Source organism: Labrus mixtus, chromosome 23 (assembly GCF_963584025.1).
Source record: "Labrus mixtus chromosome 23, fLabMix1.1, whole genome shotgun sequence".
Taxonomy (NCBI): Eukaryota; Metazoa; Chordata; class Actinopteri; order Labriformes; family Labridae; genus Labrus; species Labrus mixtus.
Window position 1 is genome coordinate 1,978,219 of NC_083634.1, and position 25,274 is coordinate 2,003,492.

A 25,274-nucleotide genomic window follows, 5' to 3' on the forward strand; every position below is an offset into this window, starting at 1 on the left:
ACGCCGAAAGGGAAGATGGAATCAATAATCTTTGAAGCCCAGGAAACTTTTTTTTTTTTTTTTCAATTTTAGCCTTATCTGAGTTTTTTGTCATCTCACCATGACCCGTTGAACTGTGGCTGCTGTTGGCCTTTGGGTCTTAATAGTAGTAAATTAGATGAAAAGGAAAGTTCAAAGTGAGTGACTGGGAGGTGGTGAGGGTGAAGAGAGAATTAAATCAGCCAGGGTCAGAGTAAGACAGAGTCTAAAGACAAGGCAGGGCCAATTCTGTCTTCAGTTTGTGTCGGCTCCAAAGTGCCTCAGGATAGAGCAGATAGGAGCAGACCGAGGAGGAAGAGGGAGAAGGTGAAAAATGAGAAAAGGCACACAAGCAAAGATGGACTCTGTCAGATTGGGTTTGTAAGGGTTAGACCACAGGCTGGATGAGGGCTTCTGTTCTGACCTCCATCTTCTATAAAATGACAAATACCCTGACATGCCTGACTTCAAACCTGGCTCTGCTTCTCAGTCGTTCCTTGTCTTTTTTATTTTTGGAGGTCCTGCTTTTCCCCCCTCTTAGTTCTGACGAGCATGCTCACATCAAAGAAAACTTCTGTGTAAGTATGCAAAGGAAGAAAAAGGCAGACTTCTCTCCTGTCCCTTTGGATCTGCAGGCACTGATACCATATGTAACAGCATTTTTTCATTCAAAGGGGAAGTGAAATCAGCCTGCAGAAAGATGCTGATCTATTTTTCTCCAATTTCAGTTCTTAAGAGGAGTATCAACTGGGTTTGGCAGGAAAAAGAGATGACATGAAGAAGGAGATGGAGCAAAATAATTAAGGCTTTTTCTGGCATCAGAAGCAATATATATCATATTTCCACTGCAAGGCGCTGGCACCTCTCTCTTGATCCATTATTTATCTGTTTGTTTTTATCTCTTTTATTTATTAATTCATCTCGAGGCCCTATGGCGGTGCCGATGTCGCAGCACAGCCCCTCGTCCCGCCATGCGTATTATTGTGTTAGTATTGAACCCTTCTTGATGAATCTCCTCAGAAAATTGAAATATTGCAGAACGGGGAGATGTGGGAGTTTGAGTTTGATGCATGGAGATAGATGAAGTATCGGTCGGAATAATTTATAAACCACCCCCCCATCCCCCTCCCATCGCTCGCTCGCACCCTGCAGCTCAGCCAAAAGAAGCATGGCGCTGACAACGCTGAGGTTAGCGGTTCAAATCTCAGAGGATTATCTGGCAAAACCAATGCGTGCCCTTATCCTACAGGACTAATTGAACAGAACTGGAAGCTTAAAAGCACTTTGTAACAGCTTGTGAGGGTAAAATTCAGCCTACCGCCTATAACGATCTTTTGAATGTGGTGAATTCTGACTTAGTTTGTTCAAGACCAATGCTTAAATGCCTAATTTTGGGAATTCCTAATGTTAAAAAAAAATGTTCCACCCATCACAGGAAGGTTTTCAGTATTTCATTACAAACTGGAGTATGTATCCAGAAGCCATGAAGAAGCGTTATAGTCCCCAGTTAGTTATCTTTTAGGGTTGATATATGAAAGAAATATCATCTGACAGATCGTCTCTGGATTGGGGGAATTCACTTTTATACTAAGTATTGATTGGGTAAAATATTAACTGAAGGACATAAGCGTTGGTGGAAAGTGATTAAAGGGGAAAAGGGTCAGATTGATACAAAAACTACATTCAGGAAATTATGCAGCTCAGGTTTGCTTTTTGTGATTTTGGAAAATAACCATGGCAACACAGAAAATATAGTTCTCTCTAGTATAGTTGTTGGAAGGATGGGCTGTACTGTTTGTTATTAGGTTAGGAGGAAGCAGTAATATGCCTCAGAGGGCTGAAGCTGCTGTGTTTAATGACATGTTGAGAGATTGTCCAGTCAAGTATGGGTAGTTTTGAAAACAGGGACTGATATTATACTAGACTTACATACACTCCATTATGCACATGTAGACAGGAAGAAGCCCAGTGATGATACTAATGTAGCGCTTGTATGTATCAACTAGTCGGAGATACAGCGCCCTGGGTTCTTCTCTTAGAACTCACGTTAATCTTATTACTATTATTGCTCCTTTAAGTTTATATTTCCTGTAATTGAACCTACCTTACCTTGCTTCCTCGTACACGAAATGAATTAAATGACTCTAGTGTGATGACATGTTTTACCTTTAAACACTGTAAACGTTCGGTTTTTAAATATGCTTATTTATTAAACCGACCAAGAGGTGAATATGCATTTTAAAGTATTTATTGACAATCAACGTCTTTACTTTTTAGTAAATGAAAACAAACAAAACACACTCTCAGCACTCATTTAGAGTATCAGAAAAACTACCACGAGGTAAATGAAATGATAGGCAAGTACCCTTTAAACCTGACTAATGGCACTCTTGAGCCACCATACAAACACTCTTATGATACTTATCTAGTTGGTCATCAAAATACCATGAAACTATTTAAACTGACCAGAAGAAATAACCAGCTATTACTAGTTCACTTTAAGTGCTTAAATCCGTTAGAACAGATTAATACACTCTTAACACTTTAATGTGGGCCCACACAAAAATAACAAAAGCCGGCATTAAAATAAACTAAACCCCGTCGCGGGCCTGACTCGAGTTCGATGCACTGAACGTTGGCAGCACGTCGAACAGTCAGTTCAACGTTAATCCAGAAAGAGCGATAAAGAAGAAGACGGGTCCGAACCCGGTTCAGCCGCGCTGCTCCACTCTCCGTCAGTGGAGGAAGAAAAGTCCGCACCTCCTCTCTGTGACACTGAAGAGAAGTCCGCAGCTCATCTCAGCGGCCATGAAGCAATGTCACCAGCCGCTCTCAGCCGTGGCAATGAAGAACAGTCCAGGAACAAAGCAGGAGGGAAACAGCGGGTCTCCCTCTGAATCAGTCCGCTCCCGCGACGCACTGTCTGGTGCTAAGCGGCAGCTCCACTGTCCGTACATTCGCTAGCACAGACTTAGCATTCAGGCTAACCAGCAGTAGCCGAGGAGGTTACAGTTAACTTTCAAACAAACATTTACTAAATAAAGCTGGTAGCTGTTTAGCACCTTACTAACGTTCACTTTATCCAACACTTACTCAGTTATTTAGCTCATGGCAACTCAGACAGGAAACACGCCGCAGCGGTGTGAGGAGAGCTCACGTTCACCCCGTTTCTCTCGCTACTCTCTCCTGCTCTCGTCTTCTGTCCCGCCCCTCGACCAATCATAAATCAAGAAACGTGAGGTGTCTCTAAATTGACCCATTAGAGGAAGGTTACAAGAACACACATAAAACATACAAGATAGTCTGTCTTGCCTCGTGTTGGGGGACGTAACTATCCAACCGTGACTTTCTTAAAGTGACATAGCTTATATTAGAGTAACATTAGTGTTTCTACTAAACTATGACAACATTACTTTCTTAAAGTGACATAGCTTATATTAGAGTAACATTAGTGTTTCTACTAAACTATGACAACATTACTTTCTTGAAGTGACATAGCTTATATTAGAGTAACATTAGTGTTTCTACTAAACTATGACAACATTACTTTCTTGAAGTGACATAGCTTATATTAGAGTAACATTAGTGTTTCTACTAAACTATGACAATATTACTTTCTTAAAGTGGCATAGCTTCTTTTGTAGTAACTGTTGGGTTTCTACTACTATGTATATTTTAACTTTAGTTTACTTGATTTTAACTCTGGGATTTATCCCTGGGTTACACCAACAAAGAACGTGCCTGGTGCTGGTACCTTCAGTGTTGTAAAGCAGTAAAATGCAGCATTCAGGAGTTTGAAATTGAGTATGTATATATGCAGGAGGGAAAAGGTCATGGTTTAGAATATAAAGAGAAAATTCAGAGTGGCTGTGCAAGACACCACACAGCCAGTGAAGACGCTTCATTGCCAGTGAGGATGCCACTTGGCTCTCCGAGGTCTTGAACTGTTAATAAAGAGGCTACAGCAGGGGAAGATTCTACTAGGACAGGGAAGGTGATGATAAACCAGATTAAATGGTATGCGGTCTATGAATGCCTTTGCAGACTTTGAAAAGAATAATGCAAGAGTACCTCTCTGTGTGGAGTTTGCATGTTCTCCCCGTGCATGTGTGGGTTCTCTCCGGGTACTCCGGCTTCCTCCCACAGTCCAAACACATGCGTGTTAGGTTAACTGGTGACTACATTGTGTAAATGTGAGTGTGTCTGTTTGTCTGTCTCGTAATGTCAGCCCTGTGATTGACTGGCAACCATTCCAGGGTGTACCTAGCCTCTCGACCAATGGCAGCTGGGGTCGGCTCCAGCCCCCGCAACCCCAAACAGGAAATGAGGTTTAGATAATGGATGGATGGGGGAGGGGGGGGGGGGAACTAGCCACAGGTGAAGGTGCTATGTGGCTGGTGATGGCATGAAAAGTATCTGTCAGGGGTCTCTATTGGACCAGAGAAGACTTTACTTTGCAAAGGATGAAAGTGCAATGTGTCATCTGATTAAGCTGTTTCCTCTGAATAAAGCGATGGTTTCTCTACTACTTCTCTGCCTTCTTGAAAAGGTGGCAGAGAAATGAGAGCCTGTGTGTTGGTTAACAATTACAGCATATTGCTAGTCTGGGGGCTGCTGAGTCCTGCTACCCCGACTTATTTACCATGAAAGTCTTGTTTGCTCCGTGTTAATGGCTGTTGACTGCTTGGAGGAGCATGTGGTTTGTCTGTGCGCCTGAGGCAGCAGCAGCAGCAACAACGACTAGTCCTTCCCTCCCTTTCCCCTCGTCCATCGATCCACCGTGACTCTGCAAGGAGCCAGATGAAAACCTCTCGCTATGATTTATGGGATGTCATATCCAGGGGAACTGGTGGAGGCCCTCCCTCCAAGCGTTTGCTTGAGGGAGTAGCTTGCCCCAGGGCTGAACCTGTTCCCCCTGGGTCCTAGTGCCCAGGATTCGATACTACACCAGGGACAAGGAAACAAGCAAAGTTTATGGCCAACACTTTGCATTATAGTGAAATTCCAATATCCATTAATTTATTTTATAGAGTTACTTGTAAAAGAAAGCCAGGACCATCAATTATTTAATTAGGGTGCTGACCCAGACCCAAGTATTAAAATATTCTCAGAAGTTATAGACATGAGGGCCAAAGAGTGTGTTATGTATTTGCATGTAAAAGTATAAAAAAATGTGTCTTTCTTTTTCAAAGTATGTGAAGTGAGAACGATGTTGAAGATTAAGATTAATTAAAATAAGTGAAGAAACATTATTCCCAGCTCTAAAATATTCATACACTTAAAGTATTCAATCTAAAAGCACTAAAACCATCATTTGCATATTAAATTAAGCTTCTGTTAATTACAGAGTAACAAGCGTAATTTTACATTATTGCTGTACCATGATTGGCTTGGTTTCATTTCTTGTCGTGTTTTTTTTCTCTCTCTCACTCAGAGATACATTTATTCATGAATGCCATGGAACTAATGAAAAAATGACAACAAATGGCCAGCTTAGCAACTTAATAAGTGCTTGTGTAATAATTAAGGAGCCATGCGTAACCACCAAATGTTAGCGTGTTTGTTTATCTATGAGGGAACACACACACACACACACACACACACACACACACACACACACACACACACACACATCCATGTCAGTGTCCCACTTTCCTCCATTTTCACTCATGACAGCATTAAGAAGTAATTCGGAAGGCTTAATCCACTTAAAATTAGAGGAGGTTTTTAAGGATTCAGTCTTAAGGGTGCCCTAAAAAAAAAAAAAAAAGAGGATACAAGTCAAAGGCCTCAGGAGACTCTGGGAGATGTAGTAGCGTTCATGTTTCCAAGTGAGAAGAATAGAAATGGAATTAGCATCACGGCATGAGAAGATGGGAGAGGATGAGCGTGTGTTACTATGCGAGCATATTTAACAACGCTGTGTTGTGTTTTGTGATGATGACTTGAGCTGACAGTCCCCACGGACACAGAGTTGTGGCTGAGTTTTGATCCGCTGCCCGAAAGCTCTTTTTTTTCACTCTCTCCTCTCCTCTCCTTACCTCCTGTGTATTTTGTCTCTCTGTCTAGATTCCTCCTCCTCTCTACCCTCTTATCTGTTTTCCGCTTCTCTCTTCTCATCTACTCTCCTCATTTCTCCCATTTCCTTCTCGCCTTGCTTTTGGCTTTTTCTTTTTCCTCCCTCCCCGGCAGCTCATGTATAAAAAATAAAAAAAATCCCTGAAAATCAATGATGGAGGAGAAGCAGGGAAAAGGAGGAGCAGAGAGAAAGATAACCCTGGGGCTATTCCAGAAGTGCTGAGGCTAGCAATGTCATGAATGACTTGCCCACTGTAAATACACCAGCAATGATGATGAAAAGGGATGAAAAGTGGTTCCCACTACATGATGATAAAAGCTGATGAAGTCATATTTATCTTAATCATGCATATTTGGAAATGTTGGTGCTACATTATTAATTCACTCAACATTTGCTCACACCCTCGCGGTTCCGGTGAAGTATTATGCTGACGATGTTGTGTGTTATGCTTGGGTTTCAAGATGATGAATGAAGGTCAATATTGGGAGGTATTTCACACCTGTGTGACATTTCCAGAGACTGCACATTACACCAAGAGGACAGTGTGTAAGTGAGAAGGTGGAAAGTGTCTGTGGCATTATGGCACTGCATTCCCAACCAAGTCGTACATCTCAGGAAAAAAAAACACAGGGGGGGCGGGAAAGAAGCTGTGTGACAGAGTGAAATGACTCAAGACCTGATGTATAGTGTTCTATATGTGCCTGAGGAGCTATAAGTGGCAATGACGGGATGTTGAGGGCTGAGGCTGCAGTGTTGGAGTGCAGTAGAAGGCGGAAGGAAGGGTGTTGAGCTGTGAAAGGGCTAAAAAAAAAACAAGTCCAGTCAAGTGATGCAAGTGCTGAAAAGGAAACTCAGATGTGTTAGATTGAAGAAAATCACTGCCTCACCACTTTACTGACACAAATATGCACATGGAGACAGTAAGAGAAACATACATGGATAAAAACTAAAAAAGGCACATATGCATTGATAGAAATATTCCCAAAACAGAGTCTGTTGTGTCGCATTTGGACGTAGATGCTTTTTAAAAAAAGGACATTTTATCAGCAGTAACGACAGTGTGTTGGAAAAAAAACTCTTAAAAGTTGCTGTCTGCAGACCTCCAGTTCTTTAGCATAAACCCAGTAAAAAAAAACATTATATAAATATATATACATATATGAATTCATGGTTCTGACTTCCCTCTGTGAAGTATGCAGGCTTTGTGCAGCTTATATTTAAGATAAAAAAATGAAAAGTCAAACGGGATACACGTACTACAATACCCCAGGCAATGAGAGAGAGAGAGAGTGGGGGGGGGGGGTCTCTACTCTTCATATCAAGCCTTCTGACGAAAATGGTAATATTTCTCTTTTATTGCTCACAGAGCTAATAGTGCCGGGGCAGACAAAAACATCCGCAGTAAGATCTGAGTTTAGAGGAGAGGGTTCTCGACAGTAAAAAAAAAAAAAAAAAAAAAAAAGTAAGAAAAGTCAAATGTCACCGAATAATTTTCTGATAAAGCACCTGGAAACTGCTTCCCTTTTTTTTTTTTTATAACACCTTGAATGGAATGTGCTGTAAAACCAGGAAAGGGTAGTAAGGGAAAAATTATTCGACCCTCAACACAATATTTTGCAGATGTGTTCTTTTTAAAAAGGTGCCATTACACACAATATAATTCACCTTTTACACAATGATCACTATCTAAAAAAACAAACATGTGCAATAGACTGGTGTTTGCATGAACCTGGAAAAAGAATGAAAAGATTCATATTGGTTTTCCTCCCTTCCTATCGTTGACTGTTTGCTAAGCCCCTCCACTCAACTGTATTTGGCCAGTGATAGATTAGCACGCCGAGCCTTTCAAGCTTTGATGTTGATGTTTGTTGAAGCAGTGAACAGAGGAGAGTAGAACAGTAGAATGTATATGGTTGCTTCTTTTTTTCACTCTCTTTCAAAATAAAAAAAAGGTTAAGAGGCTTTTTGACATAAACTTCTGTCTCTTAGCAGATCCGGCATACAAGCCTTTAAAAACCAACGTTACTTCCAAGGCCAGCAGCAAAACTCCTTCACGGTTCAGCCTGACAGACATTCTGCAATAAGTCTTTGGTCATTATAGGCTCATATCAGCTATCATCTTTCTGTGTGTATGTTTTCCAATTTGTGCTGATAACAGCACATTCATATTTTTCCCCACAAAAACATACAGATATGCAGAAACAAATTTAAAAAATGTCTATTTTCATGAAAGAGAAAAAGTCCTTAAAACTGTGTGACTGTATCATAGTTGTTGTTGAAAATATTGGTTGCCATATCTGTGAATTGGATTTTTTCCCAAATGTATCAGACTCAGAAATTCCAGATCCACTGGGCCAGAGTGGGAGCGCAGCGCTGTGTGTTTGTGCATGCCTGACTGTGTGTGTATGTGGAGCTCCCGCAAACACAATGTGACTTCACAGACTGGGACAAGAATATTAATCCATCGCAATTTCAAAAACGGAATGACGGCTGAGCTTAGTGACAGCGCTTTTGCAGAAACACAGTCTGAAAAGCACTAAGGTTTCCTGCCGTCATGTTTCAATGGTGAGTTTGCGTTTAAGTAAAGGAGGCGGGGCTAAGCAAACAGTCAATTATCTCTTTTCTTTCTTTCATCTGTCACCCTCCACCAACCCTTAATGTAATAATGTTTACTCACCGTCCTCTGTGGGCACGTAGACATTGAGGTAGAGGCAGTCCTCACTCTGGTTCTGGATGTAACCCGCCGCAACGTCCAGGTTGTCGGTGAACCACACTGGAAGCATAATCTCTGGGAGCACGCCATGGACGTTCTGCGGGCACACCGGGGCAAACTGGGTGGCATTACGGATCTCCTGCCAGGATCCCGGGGCCTCGGGTGGCTGAAAGCGCCGGTCCCCAATGGGCGCTGTGGCGTAAGGGACACCGAGGTACTGCTCCACAGGGCCAAGGATCTCATTGTTTAAGTCCTTCTTAATGCCTCGGATCTTGCCATAGTTGGTGGTGACTATGGGGTTTTTGGAAGGGTCCATTTTCTGGCTGGAGGCCAGGCTGAAGAGCAAGATGAGGCTTAGTACACCCATTAGGCACCAGTCTGTCATGAGACTAAGGGGGCGTGTCCTGGGCAAAATACCCCGCCGACTTTGTTTACTTCGGGCGAGTGGTAGAGAGTTCATAACTGGATTCATGTTCAGCCAGCTGCTTCCAGCTTGGAGTATCGAAGTTGTGTCTTTTTAAAACGGACGGGATTTCATCCAATAGGGTACTAAAACATCAACAGAACCAGGTTCGATAAGACCAGGAGGTGCTGAGTGAAGGTGAGATGAAGGGTAAAGCAGTTGCTAGGAGAAGAGAGGGTCCTACGGGTGCTGGACGAGGAGGACGGACCACGGTGCCAGATCTCAGTGTTGACTCTCAGCAACAGCAATCCCAAAGAAACGCTTCCCAAGCCATGGTTCTGTTGCGTTCCATCCCTGTGGGTCCTCTATAATGCAGATCATTTGATTTGATCAGCCAATGAATACTGCAGAAAGGGAGGACAGTCAAAGAGAGAGGGGGGGGAACAAAAAAGAGAGAGGAGGAGAAAAGATAAGAGAGATTATAGTTTATCTGTAACAGAAATATATTCATTAAATACTGTCAGTGCTTTTTTTACCCCCTTCAAATGTTGCCAAGTGCAAAATATTGCCTGAAATGAAAGCAGTGGAAATGAAACAACAATAATAATCAGTATTGTAGAGATCAAGTTGCCTTGTTTGGGAAACATTTCAAGTGATAAGCTATGGATTTGGCTTCACGTGATGTGAACATGAGGGGCTGGAAAACCTGCAGCATGAGGAAGTTTGAAAAGAGGCAATCCTCGTGATCACGTTCTACTTCCCCTCGCTTTGTGCTACATAATCTCCCACCGGCGGAACATCTCATGTATACTCCATGTTGAGCGCACATCTCTACATGACTCTTCCTATCTATTATGGATGAAAAGCTTAGACTGGACTTGTTCGGCTTGTCCTGGTCTGACCTGAGTAAGGACATGAACCAGTGAACTGTGTTTATCACTGCTAGCCTATTCCCGCTAACACGCTAACTTCTCTGCACAAAGCTAATGTAGTGCATCTGATCTAATCATATCTTCCTTTTTTTTTTTTTACAACCGCACGGCTGATGCCTCAATATTCATGGTTATTAATATCCTCAAGGCTTCAGGGCAGCCTCTATAGATGAAGGTGCAGTAGATAACGTAGACAAAGAGAAGGAGAGATTAGGGCAAGCCTTTCACTGCCCAGTAAAGGTCAAAGGTCAGTAATGTGCGCCTGTAAGCAGCTTATAGCAGCCCGGAACACTTCCGCGCAACATGCAGAGCACAAAGAACCACACACACATGCGCACAGTAAACCCTAAATCGACCCACACATGAATCAGTTGCCCACCCACTGTACACTCATTCATGTAATCTACTGCGCAAATGTGCAAATCCTCCCGGAGCAGACCCAGTCAGAAAACGCATGAGGCATGCAGGGGATTAAACCGTCATAGCATTGTTGGACGGTGTTATGTAATGTTAGAGCACACACCTCCTAGAAGTAATGACTGCAGAGGAAAATCAATTTTATGTTCCCTCTATTCCAGTCTTATCTGATTTTATTTTAAATTCACCATTTTCTTCTTCTTCCTCGTTCACGCTCTTATTTTGCTTTATCGCCATGCTGTAATTGTCCCATTAAAAGTCATCATTAACCATATTATTGTGTCGCCTGCACCCACTGAAGCGCCTCTGTGTTTTTGTTGTCCGTCCTTCCTTTTCTCCCACTTGCAATAAAGCCATTTGAATTTAAAAAGAAAAGTATGGGAGTGATGTATCCGGAGGCAAGACGGCGGATAATTAGAGTCTATAGGCTGATGAGCAGGCGAGCAGTCTGACTCACTCTGATGTAAGACAGACAAATAATGAAGCTCATTCAAGAAATGATAAAGTTTTTAATGTACAACAGGCTCTTTGAGCGGGGGATTCTTATTTATATTTCTCTTTTACAAAGCGCTAACTGCAACTGAGGTTATACAGCTTTTACAAATACATAAAGCAGAAATCAAGTATATCCTTGATATAGTCATGACTTTGTATGTACTGTGTTGTTGTTAGAGCCGTGTTTACATGGACGGGATTGGACGGGACAGCCGGCTCCTCCCCTTGTGTATAAAAGCTGTTTTAATCAAGGACTAGAGAGAAGAAGAAGAACATACTCATTTCATATTTTGATGCCATTTTTAGATCACAGCCATTCCGTACTTATTCATGTGCAATGTGAAGCTACAAGCTAACTAAAGTGTGCTAACATTAGCATGTTAACACAACAATGCAGGACACAGGCAATTACAGATCTAGCCAAGGACAATATTGTCCGCCGCTTGCGCTAAACTCCCGAGTGTGAACTCAAGTGGAGGAGGGTTGGAGATGTGTCACTGGAAGAGAGCAGAGGATTTCAGTATGGAGGAGGTGTTTGTTTTGGTTTCATGCTGATGTTCAAAGGTGACATCTACTTAATCAAAAAGTTGCACCTTTTTTTTTCTAGATTTTCTTGACTTTACTATCCTACTTGTTTTAAAACGATACAATACCCATTATTTAAATGATCGACAGTATCGAAAAAAACTACGGATCATATTTAACCCAAAGACAGAAAGAGAAAGCGACCGTGTCTATTCAAGTTCACAGGTTGGCAAATGCCGACTAAGAACCTAAAGGCAATGTTTCAGTACCGTAAAGTACCAAAAGTATTTGTGCAGTTTAGACTGTGCAGGAAATTGCTATGCTTGCAATTTTTAAAAATCAAAAAACCCAAGAAATTACCCAATATTGGGTGCCAAGACTTCTATTTTTGTTGCTGTGGTATTGATATATATATGTTTACTTGTATCCTGTCAAAGTTTAAAATTCTGGTATCGTGATCACTCTTTGTCTTCTTTTGCTACAGCGCGTTCACTCTAAATATATTGGAGTCTGCCTTTGTTCCTCTCACTGTGGACTTTGTTGTTCTGCCCACGCACCTGGGTGTACATCTGGGAGTGTACCATCTCACAGAGAAGTGGACAGCACGGTGTGTGCTCTAATTAAACCATGGAGAGTCTGGAGGACGGCCTGCTATTGCACTGCAGGCAGGGACTAGCCCTCCACACACACACACACACACACACACACACACACACACACACACACACACACACACACACACACACATTAACACTGACGCACACACACCGACACCGACCATTAAACTTTCATCCTCTCAAACACATAAAAGAGACTGGGAGATAGAGAGGCAGAGATAAAATAGAGCAAGGAAAGAAGCAGAGAGAGACAAATGCAGATGAAGAGGAAACAGGTCCCAGTGTTAATGAAATGCTTCTTTCTGGTCAGCAGAGATCCTTAAGGGTACTTGAGTTAAAGCAACAGGAGACACTGCATCATTAACCCTGGAGTCTCTCAAAAAGTGGAGATCTAACAGACCCAGGGATGGGGGCCAAATGCCCTCAACTTTCACCTCAAACCTTTGCAGGCGCAGAGGGGCGGCAGAGGCCTACAAAAATCAGCATCCCTGGTAAGAATCCGAGACCCTGGCAGGCAAGAGTTTGCCTGGAGGGACCTCCAGAATTTTGGGGGTGCATCTGAGTGTTTAATTGCTAATTGGCTCAATTAGAGCGCCTAATAGGTCCGGCTTTGCTGTGACCAGTGGGAGAGCTTAAGTGATTGATGAAGCAGAGAGGGAGAGATGAAGGGAGAGTGGGGGGGGACTGGTGGAAACAGAGCCATATGAAGCCTTTTTCACACAGACACTCAAAGCATAAACAGAATTAAGAGGAAAAACGGGGGGACAAAGAAACAGAGTCTGATACTATGATTACACGTTTTGCCTTAATATCAACGCATCCTGTAGATGAACAAATTCACTTTATCAAACAAAGACAGGAGAAGAACGTAAAAAGAGACTAGTGGCTATCTCGTTGCAGGATTTACGTCATCTACCCCTCCCCAAGTTTGTGGTGGATTTTCCTGCATATTTCACAAGGCTCCCCCTGAATTTCCAAGGGGGGCGGGGCAGGAAAAATTACAGGTTAAGATGGAGTGAAGAATGTGCACAACCCCAAAATTTCCACAAGTCTTCAGAGGTTTTTGTGCACAATAACAGTGCTCTACATCCACAGACGTAGCACATGCTATTGGACTTGCAGACACAGATTCAAAGGAGCATGCTCTCCTGATACACTGTATCTGCAGCGCTATCACACACATGCACACTCATCCATGATTCATTCCATCAGGAGGATGTTGTTTTTTTCCCCGCATTCCCAGGAGGCAGAGAGACAAAGAGGACCATGCAGGCCGTGTGGTGGCAAACCAACAGTATTAACCTCATCTTTATTACACCTTTCCTCCATTTTTTACCTTTTCTTACTTTGTCATCTAAATAAGCTACTGGCAGAACCTTAAAGGGATACTTCACCTGTTAAAACATGAGTCTGTATTGACATTGGGTCATATATGTAGTAGAAATGTGAAATACATTTTAAAGTTGGTGCCTTCTTGGCCGAGAAAAGGCAGAAAGTGTCTTTTTGGCTCATGTGGAAGAAAGACACCAAATCCCAGAATGCATAGCACCGCAGGCCACTCCCACTAATGTCCTCTATAATAGCTAACTGCAACAGCTTCCAGTGACGCAAAAAACATAGTTTTGCATCACTTGAAGCTCCTTTTCAGACTCAGAAATACAAAGATTTCCCATCTCAGGGGAAAATGAGGACGGGATGCACAACCATTCAAAAATACTACCAGGTTTCTAATGATACAAAGCTTAATGCAAATGAAGTATCCATTCAAGGGTGCGATGCAAGGCTTCCTGCAGGCTGTATAGCCAAAGGCCTGCATGAATCAATATTCAGAATAAGCCCCCAAAAAAGGCAAAATAATGTTCTCAATGACTGAATTTAAATTTGGTACAAACCAGTCCTTTAGATCATAATCCACAGTTAACCACAAGCTACAAGCACTGAGGTGTTAAGAGTCATGCTTCAGGACGCTGACACTGTCACTGCTCTCATAGACTGCTGTGCCCTTCATCAGGCATGGGTAAACCAGGACCTCAGGCTGCGGGCCAGATGCAGCCTGTCAAACACTTTAATCTGACCCACAAATCTGTAAGTGATACAATTTTGTTGCTTAATCTGTTGACCTGAAACGTCTCCTGCCTGTGAACAAATTCTGATAGACGGCACAGTAATGCTCTTATTATTAGGCCCACAGCAAGGCTATAACAATGTCACCATTGCTCAGTACAGTCGATATCCCTTCTACAGCTAAAAAAAAAGGGAACTGTGTAAAAGGGAAAGTTGACAGTGAATGCTGAGCATAAAACACAGAATGGACAGCTAAATACTTTTCACTAAGCTAGAGATGAACACAGGATGACTGATCTGTCAGGAGGCTTCAGAGGAGAACATCACGCAACCATTTTTGCAGCATCTACACCAAAAAGAGCGCTTTAAAAAGTAAAGGAAGAAAAGGCAGCTTAATGTCTCATCAGTTTGCAAGCTCAGGAAGACAACAGAGTTTTTACAAAGTGCTGCAGGATTCAGAGGCAGGTATGAATAACTGTCACATTCTTAGTCACAAGAGAGAAAAATCACAAGAAATAGCTTTGGAGCCCACTTTAACAGTTTCACTTCATCACACCGTTCAGCCACTTAGTGCGAGATGACTAACATTGACATAACTGTTTAGCTACAAAATGAATCCCCCTTTGAGCTACTGCTATGGGAATAGTTTGACATTTTGGGTTTCATTTGCTCAGTTTTTTAAGATATGAGAAGTGAGTGTTCAATCTTTACACACTTAGTGCTCGGCATAGAAATACTCCAGGATGTAACTACCTGAAAACTTGTTTTGTGCATTATGATGCAGATTAATCAAGCAAAAACAAAATGTTATTTAGGAAGTTTTGTGGATATTATTTATGTGAATTGTGTTTTGGACGGATTCAAACTAGCCACCCAACTTTTTTTATTTTCCTGCTTCCTAATTGGAGCTCTATAGCTCCAATATTTGCAACACACATTTGACCTTTTTCTTCGGTTGATTTGGTAAATTCAACACTAAATGGTTTCATTGTAACACATCCTACAGTTGCAAAAAAATATTATTAATCCAAGGCACAACTAACTTTCAAATGTAGAGGCCAGGATGGCAATCACACATCACACATTGGTGGCCATTTTTACTTTACTTGTATTTCCTGTAATTATGATATTTTGCAAACATGTCGCTCAATTTGTTTTAATGTCCTATTTATCGTTTTTCTAGTCTTCCTTCCCAACAACACTTTGGTATAGACTGCAGGAACTGGGATCAAACCAGTAACCTTCCAATTGAAAGAAGACTAAATCTACCACTGAGCCATAGCTCCTATTTGACATACATGATTATTAAAAAGCTTTGGATTAGATGATGTTGTGTAATTTTTGAGTAAATACACTTTTGAAAATCTCATTTTGTTCTTGTAAGCAGTTGAAATGTCCACCCTCAGTTCTTGGCATAAAGGAGACCAGTAATGTTTCCTTCACATTCTTATCCAAGAGAAAATGTATTTATCAAACCCAAACTAAAAATTGAATTTTCTGTATAAAGCTTGGTTTATTTTGTCATACATATTTTGTTGTTTTCTTTTATGTTAAAAAGTGGTTACTGCTGACTGCAACCCAACGCCAAGTACTGGCACTGCAATCAGTTGAAACTGTCTTCCTGTCTTTCTGATAGATGTTACTCCGACAGTCACTCTTTATTTTCCACTTGGTTTTTGTCCATTCATTCTTAAGGAACAAATCTTGCTCTTAACCTGCTCAAATGATCCTGATAGTTCACCAGCTAGCTACTATCTAATCTGTTTGGTGATGTGCTTTATCAGAGGTTTTTCAATTATTTGATTTCACTGATTTTGTAAAGAAAAAACAATGTTTTTCTACTTCTTTAGGTAACAGACCACTGCTGAATGTAACACTCCACTGATTACAATTGCCCGTGTAACAGAGGAACATGTTGCTTTTTGGAAATTAATTCAGGGTTGGACTTGTTTTCTTTAGTTTGGGAATACATGACTCCTCAGTGGGATTGTCTCACGACAAAGGTAACCAAGCCTATAATAGAGATATCACCTTTTGTAGAAAATACAAGACAGAAAAGGAGATTTTTTTCTTTAGTGTGGTATTGATCAGGAAGCACTTTGAAGAGTGTTTAAGCTTTGCCTTAAAGTCAAGGTGTTGAATTGATTTAAGTAAAAATACATACTCTGCAGTAATATAATCCAATATGGTACAAAAAAAACTATGACTTCAAAAATCTAAATGACTTTTCTCGCTCAAATTAAGTGTTGTAAGCTCTGCAATTTGCTGCTTGGGTAATAAAATTGTATTACACTCTGCAGGTGTTATTTTTATTGCGTCTTTCTCTTGTATGTGTGAACAATTTTCTCCCTCATTAATTACAACAAGTCTCACCAGAGATCATTTCCCACAAATTAGAAGTTGTCCTTTATTCTGCGGATCTCTACTTCAAAAGTGACACCAGACTTTGATGTTGTTGCCATGAGGGAGGGGAGCTGCTTCACCGCTCATATTACGGCAAGAATTACACCAAGTGCTTATGATTTCATGTTTCCAACAGCAGGCCGACTTTGTTATCTTTAATTGCTGTGAGGGATGTTTCAGTACCACTTTTATGTGCTGTAACAGAGGCTTCCTCCAATTAACCTGCTGTTAATCTTCCACATGGAGGTCACGTCTCTGCGCGTGGTGAGTGAAGTGTGATCAGTGAGTGTGATGAACGTGGGGCTCATTTTGGGAGAGAATAACCATTATCCCTAAAGGATGGCTGTGGATTTGGATTAGACGATGTTGTGTAATTGACTCATGTCCACATCAAAGAAGACGTGGTGGTTTGCAGAACATAATGTGATGATTAAGCCTGTTTTAACTGTAACATGATTAATGACTTCCTTGATCAAGAATAAACTGAAAATAGTTTTTCGATTTTGTTATAGGGAATGTGATTGGGAGATCATAATTCCCCACACTGTAATAATTGTACACACTGTACAGGGGGGGAAATTATTTTTATAACTCATCTGTATGTTGCACGTTGAAGCTGTTAGCCACGAAGCTAAAGACCAACCTAAACTCGACCTCTTGGCACATCGCTTGTCTGACCAAACTTAAGATTTAGAAAGCTCTTCCAATTTGGTGACCGCCATCATTGAGCCAATGGGTGAAGCCAGAAAAACTACGCCATGCTTTTTAGTGTCGATGGTATATCTATCCATACAGGTATAAGATATAAAAAAAACCTAGCCCTAGACCAATGGTAATGATGGAACAATATCTTAATTGAACCAATAACTGTAGAAGAGTAAATGCTCTTGAACAATCAGACGGAGACGTATGGCTTGTGAATCGAGGATCTGTTTATTTCTCTTGGAGCAGTTCTTTTATAGCATCCCAATCATCCCGTTATGGGCAATTACAACATGTGTGCTATATAAAGACCATTTCCTAGAAGTTTCTTGGACGGACACCTGGTCTCACCTGGACACCTTATGACCTGGCTAAATTCAGAGGTTAAATAACTATTGGGTTGTGCCTGTTGCTGTCTAGATTGTGTGTTTCTGTTATGATTCAACCTTTCAAACTACAACATAACAATGAAGAAAATGTGTTTGGCTCATGACCTTGGTTATGTTTCAGTAACTGGGAACCAAAAGGACCATGAAAACCTCAAACAAACTTTTATTGACAACATGATGAAATTGAGAATATTCCTTACTACCCACACAGTTTGGGTTGTTAAAAACATTTCAAGCTGAACTCTTCCTTACCCTAAAACCAAACCTTGATACAAGATGACAAGACAGTTTTGTGGGCTGTTTATTTGGTTTCAGAAGTGTATTTTCTCTCTTCTGCTAAAAAGTCTTCCTGCAACGGACAAATAAGTCTGGAAATTACAGCCTCGGATCAAATCATCGCCATTCTGCTGGAAGTGCAGTCTAAATCCCACTAAAACCAATTCCACCCAATTCTACTCTAAAAAAAGTGCCAGTAGCACCCAGTACGACCTCCCCAGTAATTGCTTGCCACCTTTCCCTTTGTGTTGTCTTGCCAGTCAGTCTGTCAGTACACTGGGTTCAACCTAATGATAGATAATAACCTGACTATACCAGGCTGGTAGTGCTGGCTAATAGCTGGAATCCAGTGTGCTGGATGGATTAGGTCAAGAGATGCAACGGCCCTAAAAAATAATCTTGTGGACGGGGGAAGAAAGACAGAGAGTGGATAGATAAGACAAGCCCAAACAGTTTCATGTACAAAGACCCCATATGAATCTTCACAGGAGAATTCAAAAATGCAAATATATACGCTCACATGAAACCGCCCACACAAATGCATTTCTGTCATTATCATATCAAGGCTTTTAAAGTCTAATAGCATAGCCCGTTTGTTTTTACATTTGCTCATTAATACATGGAAGCTCAAACATGGTAATTGGAAATTTGAACAACAACATCCCATGACGTGTGAGTCCATGAGAGATATTTTCATCATTTTGAACAAAATGTAAAAATGTTCTTTGGAATATCTCTGCGATGCTGGTGTGTGTGTTTCTTTATCCCGGTGACAGCAGCTTGATGTGTTGATCGCAAAGTAATTTTGAAAGCATTGTAGAGGTAGACGGTGAGTGTTTGAACAGAAAAAGGGGGCTATTACATCTCCTCAGATGCCACATTAATGCCTGTAGATGTGTTGGACGTAAATGTGTGTTTGTGTTTGTACGCTTGCCGCCTTGCTGACAGCGCTCTGTGGAGGCTCTGAATAGAAAAGAGCCGGCGGAGAGGTCAGTGCTCACTCAGGCTACTGTTAATCTTTTTTTTTTTTTTTTTTTTTTTTTTTTTATCCTTCCATCTCTCTCAGTGAGGAAAAGAAGGAATCAGACTAAGGGCCAGAGTTCAACAGATAGAGCTGAAGGGCAGTTGTTTGTTAAGATTATGTAGAGGAGAATGATCAACTAACTTTTAGTACTGCAGGGAATTTATAAAGGTTAAAAAAACAAAGCAGACAAAAACTTTTAGTCCTGTAGAAACAGTGGAGTTAAACAACATGCTCTCTTTACTGCCACAAGGTTGAGGTATGAGGCAGCTCATCATCACTCTATGATATTTCACATATGTCAATATAGGGTTCCATTTTTATTATGTTGATAGTTCATTTAGATGTTTGGAGAAAAGGATCGTTCATTTGTATTGATATTGATACCATTATCTGGACTCCCAGACATTGGGAGACATCTGGACCCTTAACATTGGGAGTCTTTATAGATACAACTATCAATAATGTGGCTCAGTGGTAGAGTTGGTGGTCTCTCAGCTTGGGGTTCAATCCCCAGCTCCTGCAGCCACATGTCTGATGTGTCCTTGGGCAAGATACTTAACCCCAAGCTGCTCCCGTTGCTTCGTCTTTAGTGTGTAAATGTGTATGAATGAATACTGATGGTCTCTTCACTCAGCAGCCTCTACCATCAGTGTGTGAATGTGTAGGTGTGACACGCAGTGTGAAAGTGCTTTGAGTAGTCAGGAGACTAGAAAAGCGATATACAAGCTCATCTCCAATTTCCCATCGATACTTTTCTATAATTTGGTGTTATGACTAGACGACATGACACTTTTAACAGGTATTGCTTTACAAGTGACCTAGACTTCTCATCCATAGACCTTGAAATAAACACAGTTGATGTGAGTTATTTTAATATTTTACTTTCAAAAATATTGGCATCAGTCAGTTTATTATAAACGTTTTATGTTTTTTTTCATAGATTGGAATTATATTTATGTCTTTACTATATTGCTGGAAAAACACCAAAAAATGTCTCCTCCAAACAACTGTAGCTTATTTAGTTTGCCAAAATCTAAATGTTCTTTTTTTTTTGCATTACACTTGAACACATCATGATGCCAGTTTGCTTTGACTCATTGTCATTTGAGGAGAATCACCGTCCCCCATCAGAACCCACAGTTGAAAAAGATTTTTCAAAATGCAGACAGAGAACTGTACTTTAGTTTAATTTGATGCAAAATGCTGATATGCTTGGCCATGAAGTTGGACGCATCTCACTTGAAACCGAAAGAGTTTGGCGAACTTTCTGACAAAAAAAAAGTATTTTATTCAGAGAGTGCTTCATAAATAAACTCAATAGTTCTTATCTCCCGAAAAAGGAAGAAAATTGAGGCAGCAGAGCGAGAAATATTGCTTTTACTCTACACATTCTTCTTTCTTGTCAAAACTTGGCACCCGCATTACCCACAATGCATCTTAGCTGTTGACAGTTCACTCTAATAATTGCGTGTTCCGCTAGTAGCAGCTCGTGTAGCCTCGAGCAGCTAGCCTCGAGCAGAGACCAGAAACGGAGCCACAGAGGTCTTGTAGGCTGACTTCTTTCAACTTCACATCCCCTGAATTTATTTTTTTTTCTCTCTCCAAACCTGTAGTCTTCAGCACTAAGCGACACTGACTCACACTGAAATTACTTGAGGCAATTTATCAGATTTTATGCAGCTCCCTCTGCAGCCACAAAAGGCTTTCCATACAACTTTCTTCACATACGCAGAACTACTCCACAAGACTGCTAAACAGACATTTATACGTATCACTGACAGCCCTGTTACACCTGGGTTTAGATTTGTTAGATTACTTTAGATTTAGTTTTTCAGATTCTTTGAGGCATCAGTACATATTACCTGGAAAAAAAGTGGTTGGAAAGTGAAATTCTTGGAACAAATGACTGTGGGAATGCACAGATTCAGATGTATATTAACACCATGCAGAGTTAACATTTCAGCCTCCCAAGAACTTTCCTTTCACAATGAAGAGAATCTTGTCAATATTTAGAGTTTCTATTCAGCCTTTTCTATCTTTAAACATAATTGTCTTCCTCCCTCCCCAGACGCTATTCACCCGTTATAGAGATGAGACCGGGCTGACAGAGAAGGAGAATAGCCTGATAGACTGCCATCTACAATACAGACACAATGGGAGGATGCAGAGACGGAGCGAGGGCTAGACGGAGGAGGAGGAGAGTCTAGGGGCTGTCAGCAAACTTGTTGACAACCCAGAGATACACACACAATCAGTGGTTGAAGCTGCAGTTTGACGAGTGTGGAGTGTGTGTGTGTAGGAGAGGGGGGGTGTTGGGGATGCGGACCACCAGAGCGCAAAATTGGAAACAATGTGTCGGCAAGAGTTAAAAAGCAAATATTTACAGGGTTTTAATTTGCATTGGGAGCGTTGAGTTTCCGGTGCGGGTCAGCGCGTCAACGGCAGAGCGGAGGAACACGCAGGGGCACGGGTGGTAATTAGGCAGACAGTGGTGGATTAATCACAGGCTGACAGCACAGCCTCCACAAAGCTATACGCAGCAGCATCACTTAGGCGGGCTCGTCTGCAGAAGCACTTTGGATGTTTCCCTCTCACCCAGAGAAGATGAGTGCACCCAGCTTGCCTGATTTTTGTCTTCTATTTTCATCCACATGCAGACTCCCCGCCCCGCCGTCGTGCTCTGATTACCTTACCTTCACTTCCCCCCCTGTCTACTCTATCAAACCACAGCTCTAAATCTCCCCCTCTCCCTTTGCTCAAGGCCAGCTTCTGAGTGGCTCAGCCCCCACCCCCCCTACAGGTCCTCCAGCAGGGGCATCAAGGAGAGGGAGAGGACAGCGTGGGACTGCTCCAGGGGGGGAAGATCTCAGTGGCTGGAGGAGCAGCTCAGTGACACTTGTGAAGAAGGAAGGGAGATTCAGCATAGTTGCTATTTTACACATTCCATGTGTCGTGAATATTTATCTACTTCTAAGCGTCTTTGACCTTGGATCATATGTATGGGAGAGTATTCAAACAAAAGGAGTTCAATTGGTAGTAAACGTTTTAAGACGTTGGGACTCTTCTCCTATATTTATGGTCCATTGAACATTGGGCTTTAGAGTACAGCGTTAATGATCGGACACATACTGAAGAGGTCTTCATAATAAAAATGTGGAAGTTTTTAAATCAAAAAAGGGACTTCACCTAGCAGGACCTTTAGAATTATTGGATTGCAAAGAAAGCTTTTTTATATATTTAAAGGTTTACAAGCTCACCCCCCCCCCCCCTCCAACTCACGATGCAGTGGTCAGTAAAGGTCAAGAAACATTAGCATTGAAATAAGTCATCCCAGAAAGCAAATCCATTGAAAGCAAAGAAAAACAAAATCTGACAGAATCTTTTGCATGAAGTTTGATTTTTATGAACTCTGACAACACAAAGATGACCAATCAATCTTGGCAGTCCTGACCTTTTGGGTGGGGAGGATATAGAGCCATAAAGTTCAAGGTGGGGAAACTATTGTAATGTATTATCTGGGTTGCACCATTTACTTTTATTATCCACCGATCTAAACAATTCTCAGCAAAAGTAAAGTGGTTTTTGAAAAATAAGAAGACATTAGTCGATGGTTGAAATGACGTCTGCGACTCCAGTAAGGCCATATCTTTATCTTGTGTGGTTACTATGGTAATATGATGAGAGTTGGCTCAACTGGCAGGATTGGAGAAAGAAATAGAGAAAAGAAGACGAGGTCAAGGGAAATGGTTTTTAGTGGAAGGACTAAAAAAATGTAACTGGGAGAAAACTTCAGTGCATGGCTGTATCTTTGGAATGGTTCTTTGTAAAACAGACGTCCAGCATTTATTCTACTCAAATGCTGGCAAATTTCTGGGTAAATTCCTGCCATGATAAGCAAGGTCTGCTTTACAAATCTTGCAGGTAATCCTTTTTTTCACACAAGTTGTGTTATATGGTCATGACTGGACAAAGAAATAGCAGGTCGAATGCACACTTTAAGCTGTGTGTTCAACATTTAGTGACTGAACTCCTCAAGACTCGAGCCGGGCTCCCATGTCTCGCTTGTTGTTTACTGCAGAGGAGTTGAAGTGAAGGGGGTTAGCACCTACGTTAAGAGACAAATTTGTTCCTGGAGCAGAGCAATAGGTTTCCCCTGTGCTCTCTGAACATGGTCAGGACGCTGAAGCAGGAACGTTTAACACTTTTCTTTTGCAGCTTTGAGGGTGAAACACTCCCAGACTTAATAGGTTTTAGGACTAATGGTTTTTAAATCCACTAATTTCATTATGCTGCTGTATGTTTTTGTTGCTTAATTTTCCTAAACAACTCTCAGCAGAGATAGTTAAGATGTGAAATGTCTCACTCCGCAGCAACTCTGGAAAACAATGTCATGTCCGTGCACAGCATGAAAACATGAGCGATGATATAGACATTACACATCAACGATCCAATTCTTTGGCAAATAACTGATTGTTGTTGACAATATTGACTACTTCTTGCACCCACATGACCAAGCCTATTTTCCATGCTGAATTACTGATCAGCAAAGAACACAGAAATAGGTCATAGCAAAGTTAACCACAAAGACGGACTTAAAAAGAAGATTAGAAGATAAGCTAGTCAGAAGATATTGTACTTCTACTGGATGGAAATGCTTGTTTGGTTCCCAACAATGGAAGGAAATCAAAAATACTGGAAACATATTCAGAGGTGTGGCTCTGTTCAAAATGTATAATTTGGCAGTCAGACAAAAATGTCCAACTGTATGGACCTAATACTGTACTGAGAGTTCTGTACCACAGGCATTGAATTATTACTTTTACCCTGCTCCCAACCATACCATGGACCATTAACAATATTTTTAAGGTTGGCTATCAGTCAATTTTAGAACTTTAAAGCAATGTTTAAAGTAGTAGCTTTGCAAGATATTTATCCCCACATTGTAAGTAAACATAAAAAAGTCTTTATGGGCCAGTTTACGTCACCTCACAAATGCAAAAGTTGAACAATAATGTTTGGCAACCGTGTCAAATTTGCTTGGTAGTCTAAATTAGAAAAATAATATATGCTTATATGCTTTGGAATTTCCTGGTTGTGTCGATATTGTAATGTCATCCATGTGAAATTTGAAAAAAACAAGACCTGAACTAGGGGTCCACAGCGGATTTATTTTAAACTGGGTGATTGGGAAACACAAATGTACCAATACAGAAGGTTTGGCCCAAGGCGATGACTACACTGTGTTTGTGAGGAAGGGGTGAATGGGGTCTAATTGAGAAAATTAACACTGCTGGAAGGAAAGTGACACACAGAAAGAAAGCGACAGAGTAGAGGGTATGTAAGGACAAATGGGGGAAGTGGGGGATTGTAAAAGAAATACAGCTCTCCAAGCCAGGCTAAAGCAAAGCTGATGAATGTCAATTGTAGCTCACAGCTGCTCACTTGACAAGCAGGAAGGCACCTGGACTTTGTTTACAGTCAGACAGGGACCCGCGACCTGGGACAGATAAAAGCCTTCCATTAAAATATTGACTTAGAGGATTAGGAAGGTAGAAGAACTTGTGTAAAGTGACAGAACTCGGTAATTTTCCAACTGAGACGCCACAGAGGCTCCAGAGAAGAGATATTAAGGCATCAAATGATTAACAGAAAGTTTAGTCTACATTTGTGGGTTCAATACAAGAAATATGGAGATCATGGCTGTACTTGTACGTGTTTCTACCACTGTTATTTTGGCTGTATGATTCAAGAAAAGGACACATATGTATACAATGTTCAATCATTCAGTAGTCTGTTGAATGACTTTTTGACAGAAAACTGCTCCTACATGATAGTCAGAGTATGTAGGAGTATGAATATAGCTATATTCCATTTATCTTCAAACTCACACCCCATAACAAACATTCGATGTCCAAACAAAACAAACTTCATGTTGAGACACCAAAAGTACTTGATTTGAAATTGTAATAAGATCAAAAGGTTTCCAAAGTAGTCAAATCATTTAGGCTGAATTTGAGATATCACAAAAAGGAAATGATGCAGCTGTAAAAGTTTAGGAGTCTTTGATATTTTATTCAGTGTAGCTCATCTTAAGTGAATACAGATTTCCTCTGATACAGTCAGACAGTGAGAGATATAATTATAACATCCTAAATCTGATCTTAGTGACGTTTATAGTTGTTGTAGGACAGAACAGGTCCAAAGGAGGAGGACATAG

At 41.1% G+C, this 25,274-nt stretch overlaps 1 protein-coding gene across 1 annotated transcript in view; it reads right to left on the minus strand.

The window, feature by feature from the left end:
* The window catches only part of nlgn2a (neuroligin 2a), a 241,264-nt gene that overhangs the window by 144,789 nt on the left and 71,201 nt on the right, over nucleotides 1-25,274 (minus strand). Inside the window, exon 2 of the mRNA XM_061031470.1 lies at nucleotides 8,775-9,617. Coding sequence (XP_060887453.1) covers nucleotides 8,775-9,282 — 508 coding nt within the window. The 5' untranslated portion in view covers nucleotides 9,283-9,617. The remainder of the gene's footprint in view (nucleotides 1-8,774; nucleotides 9,618-25,274) is intronic.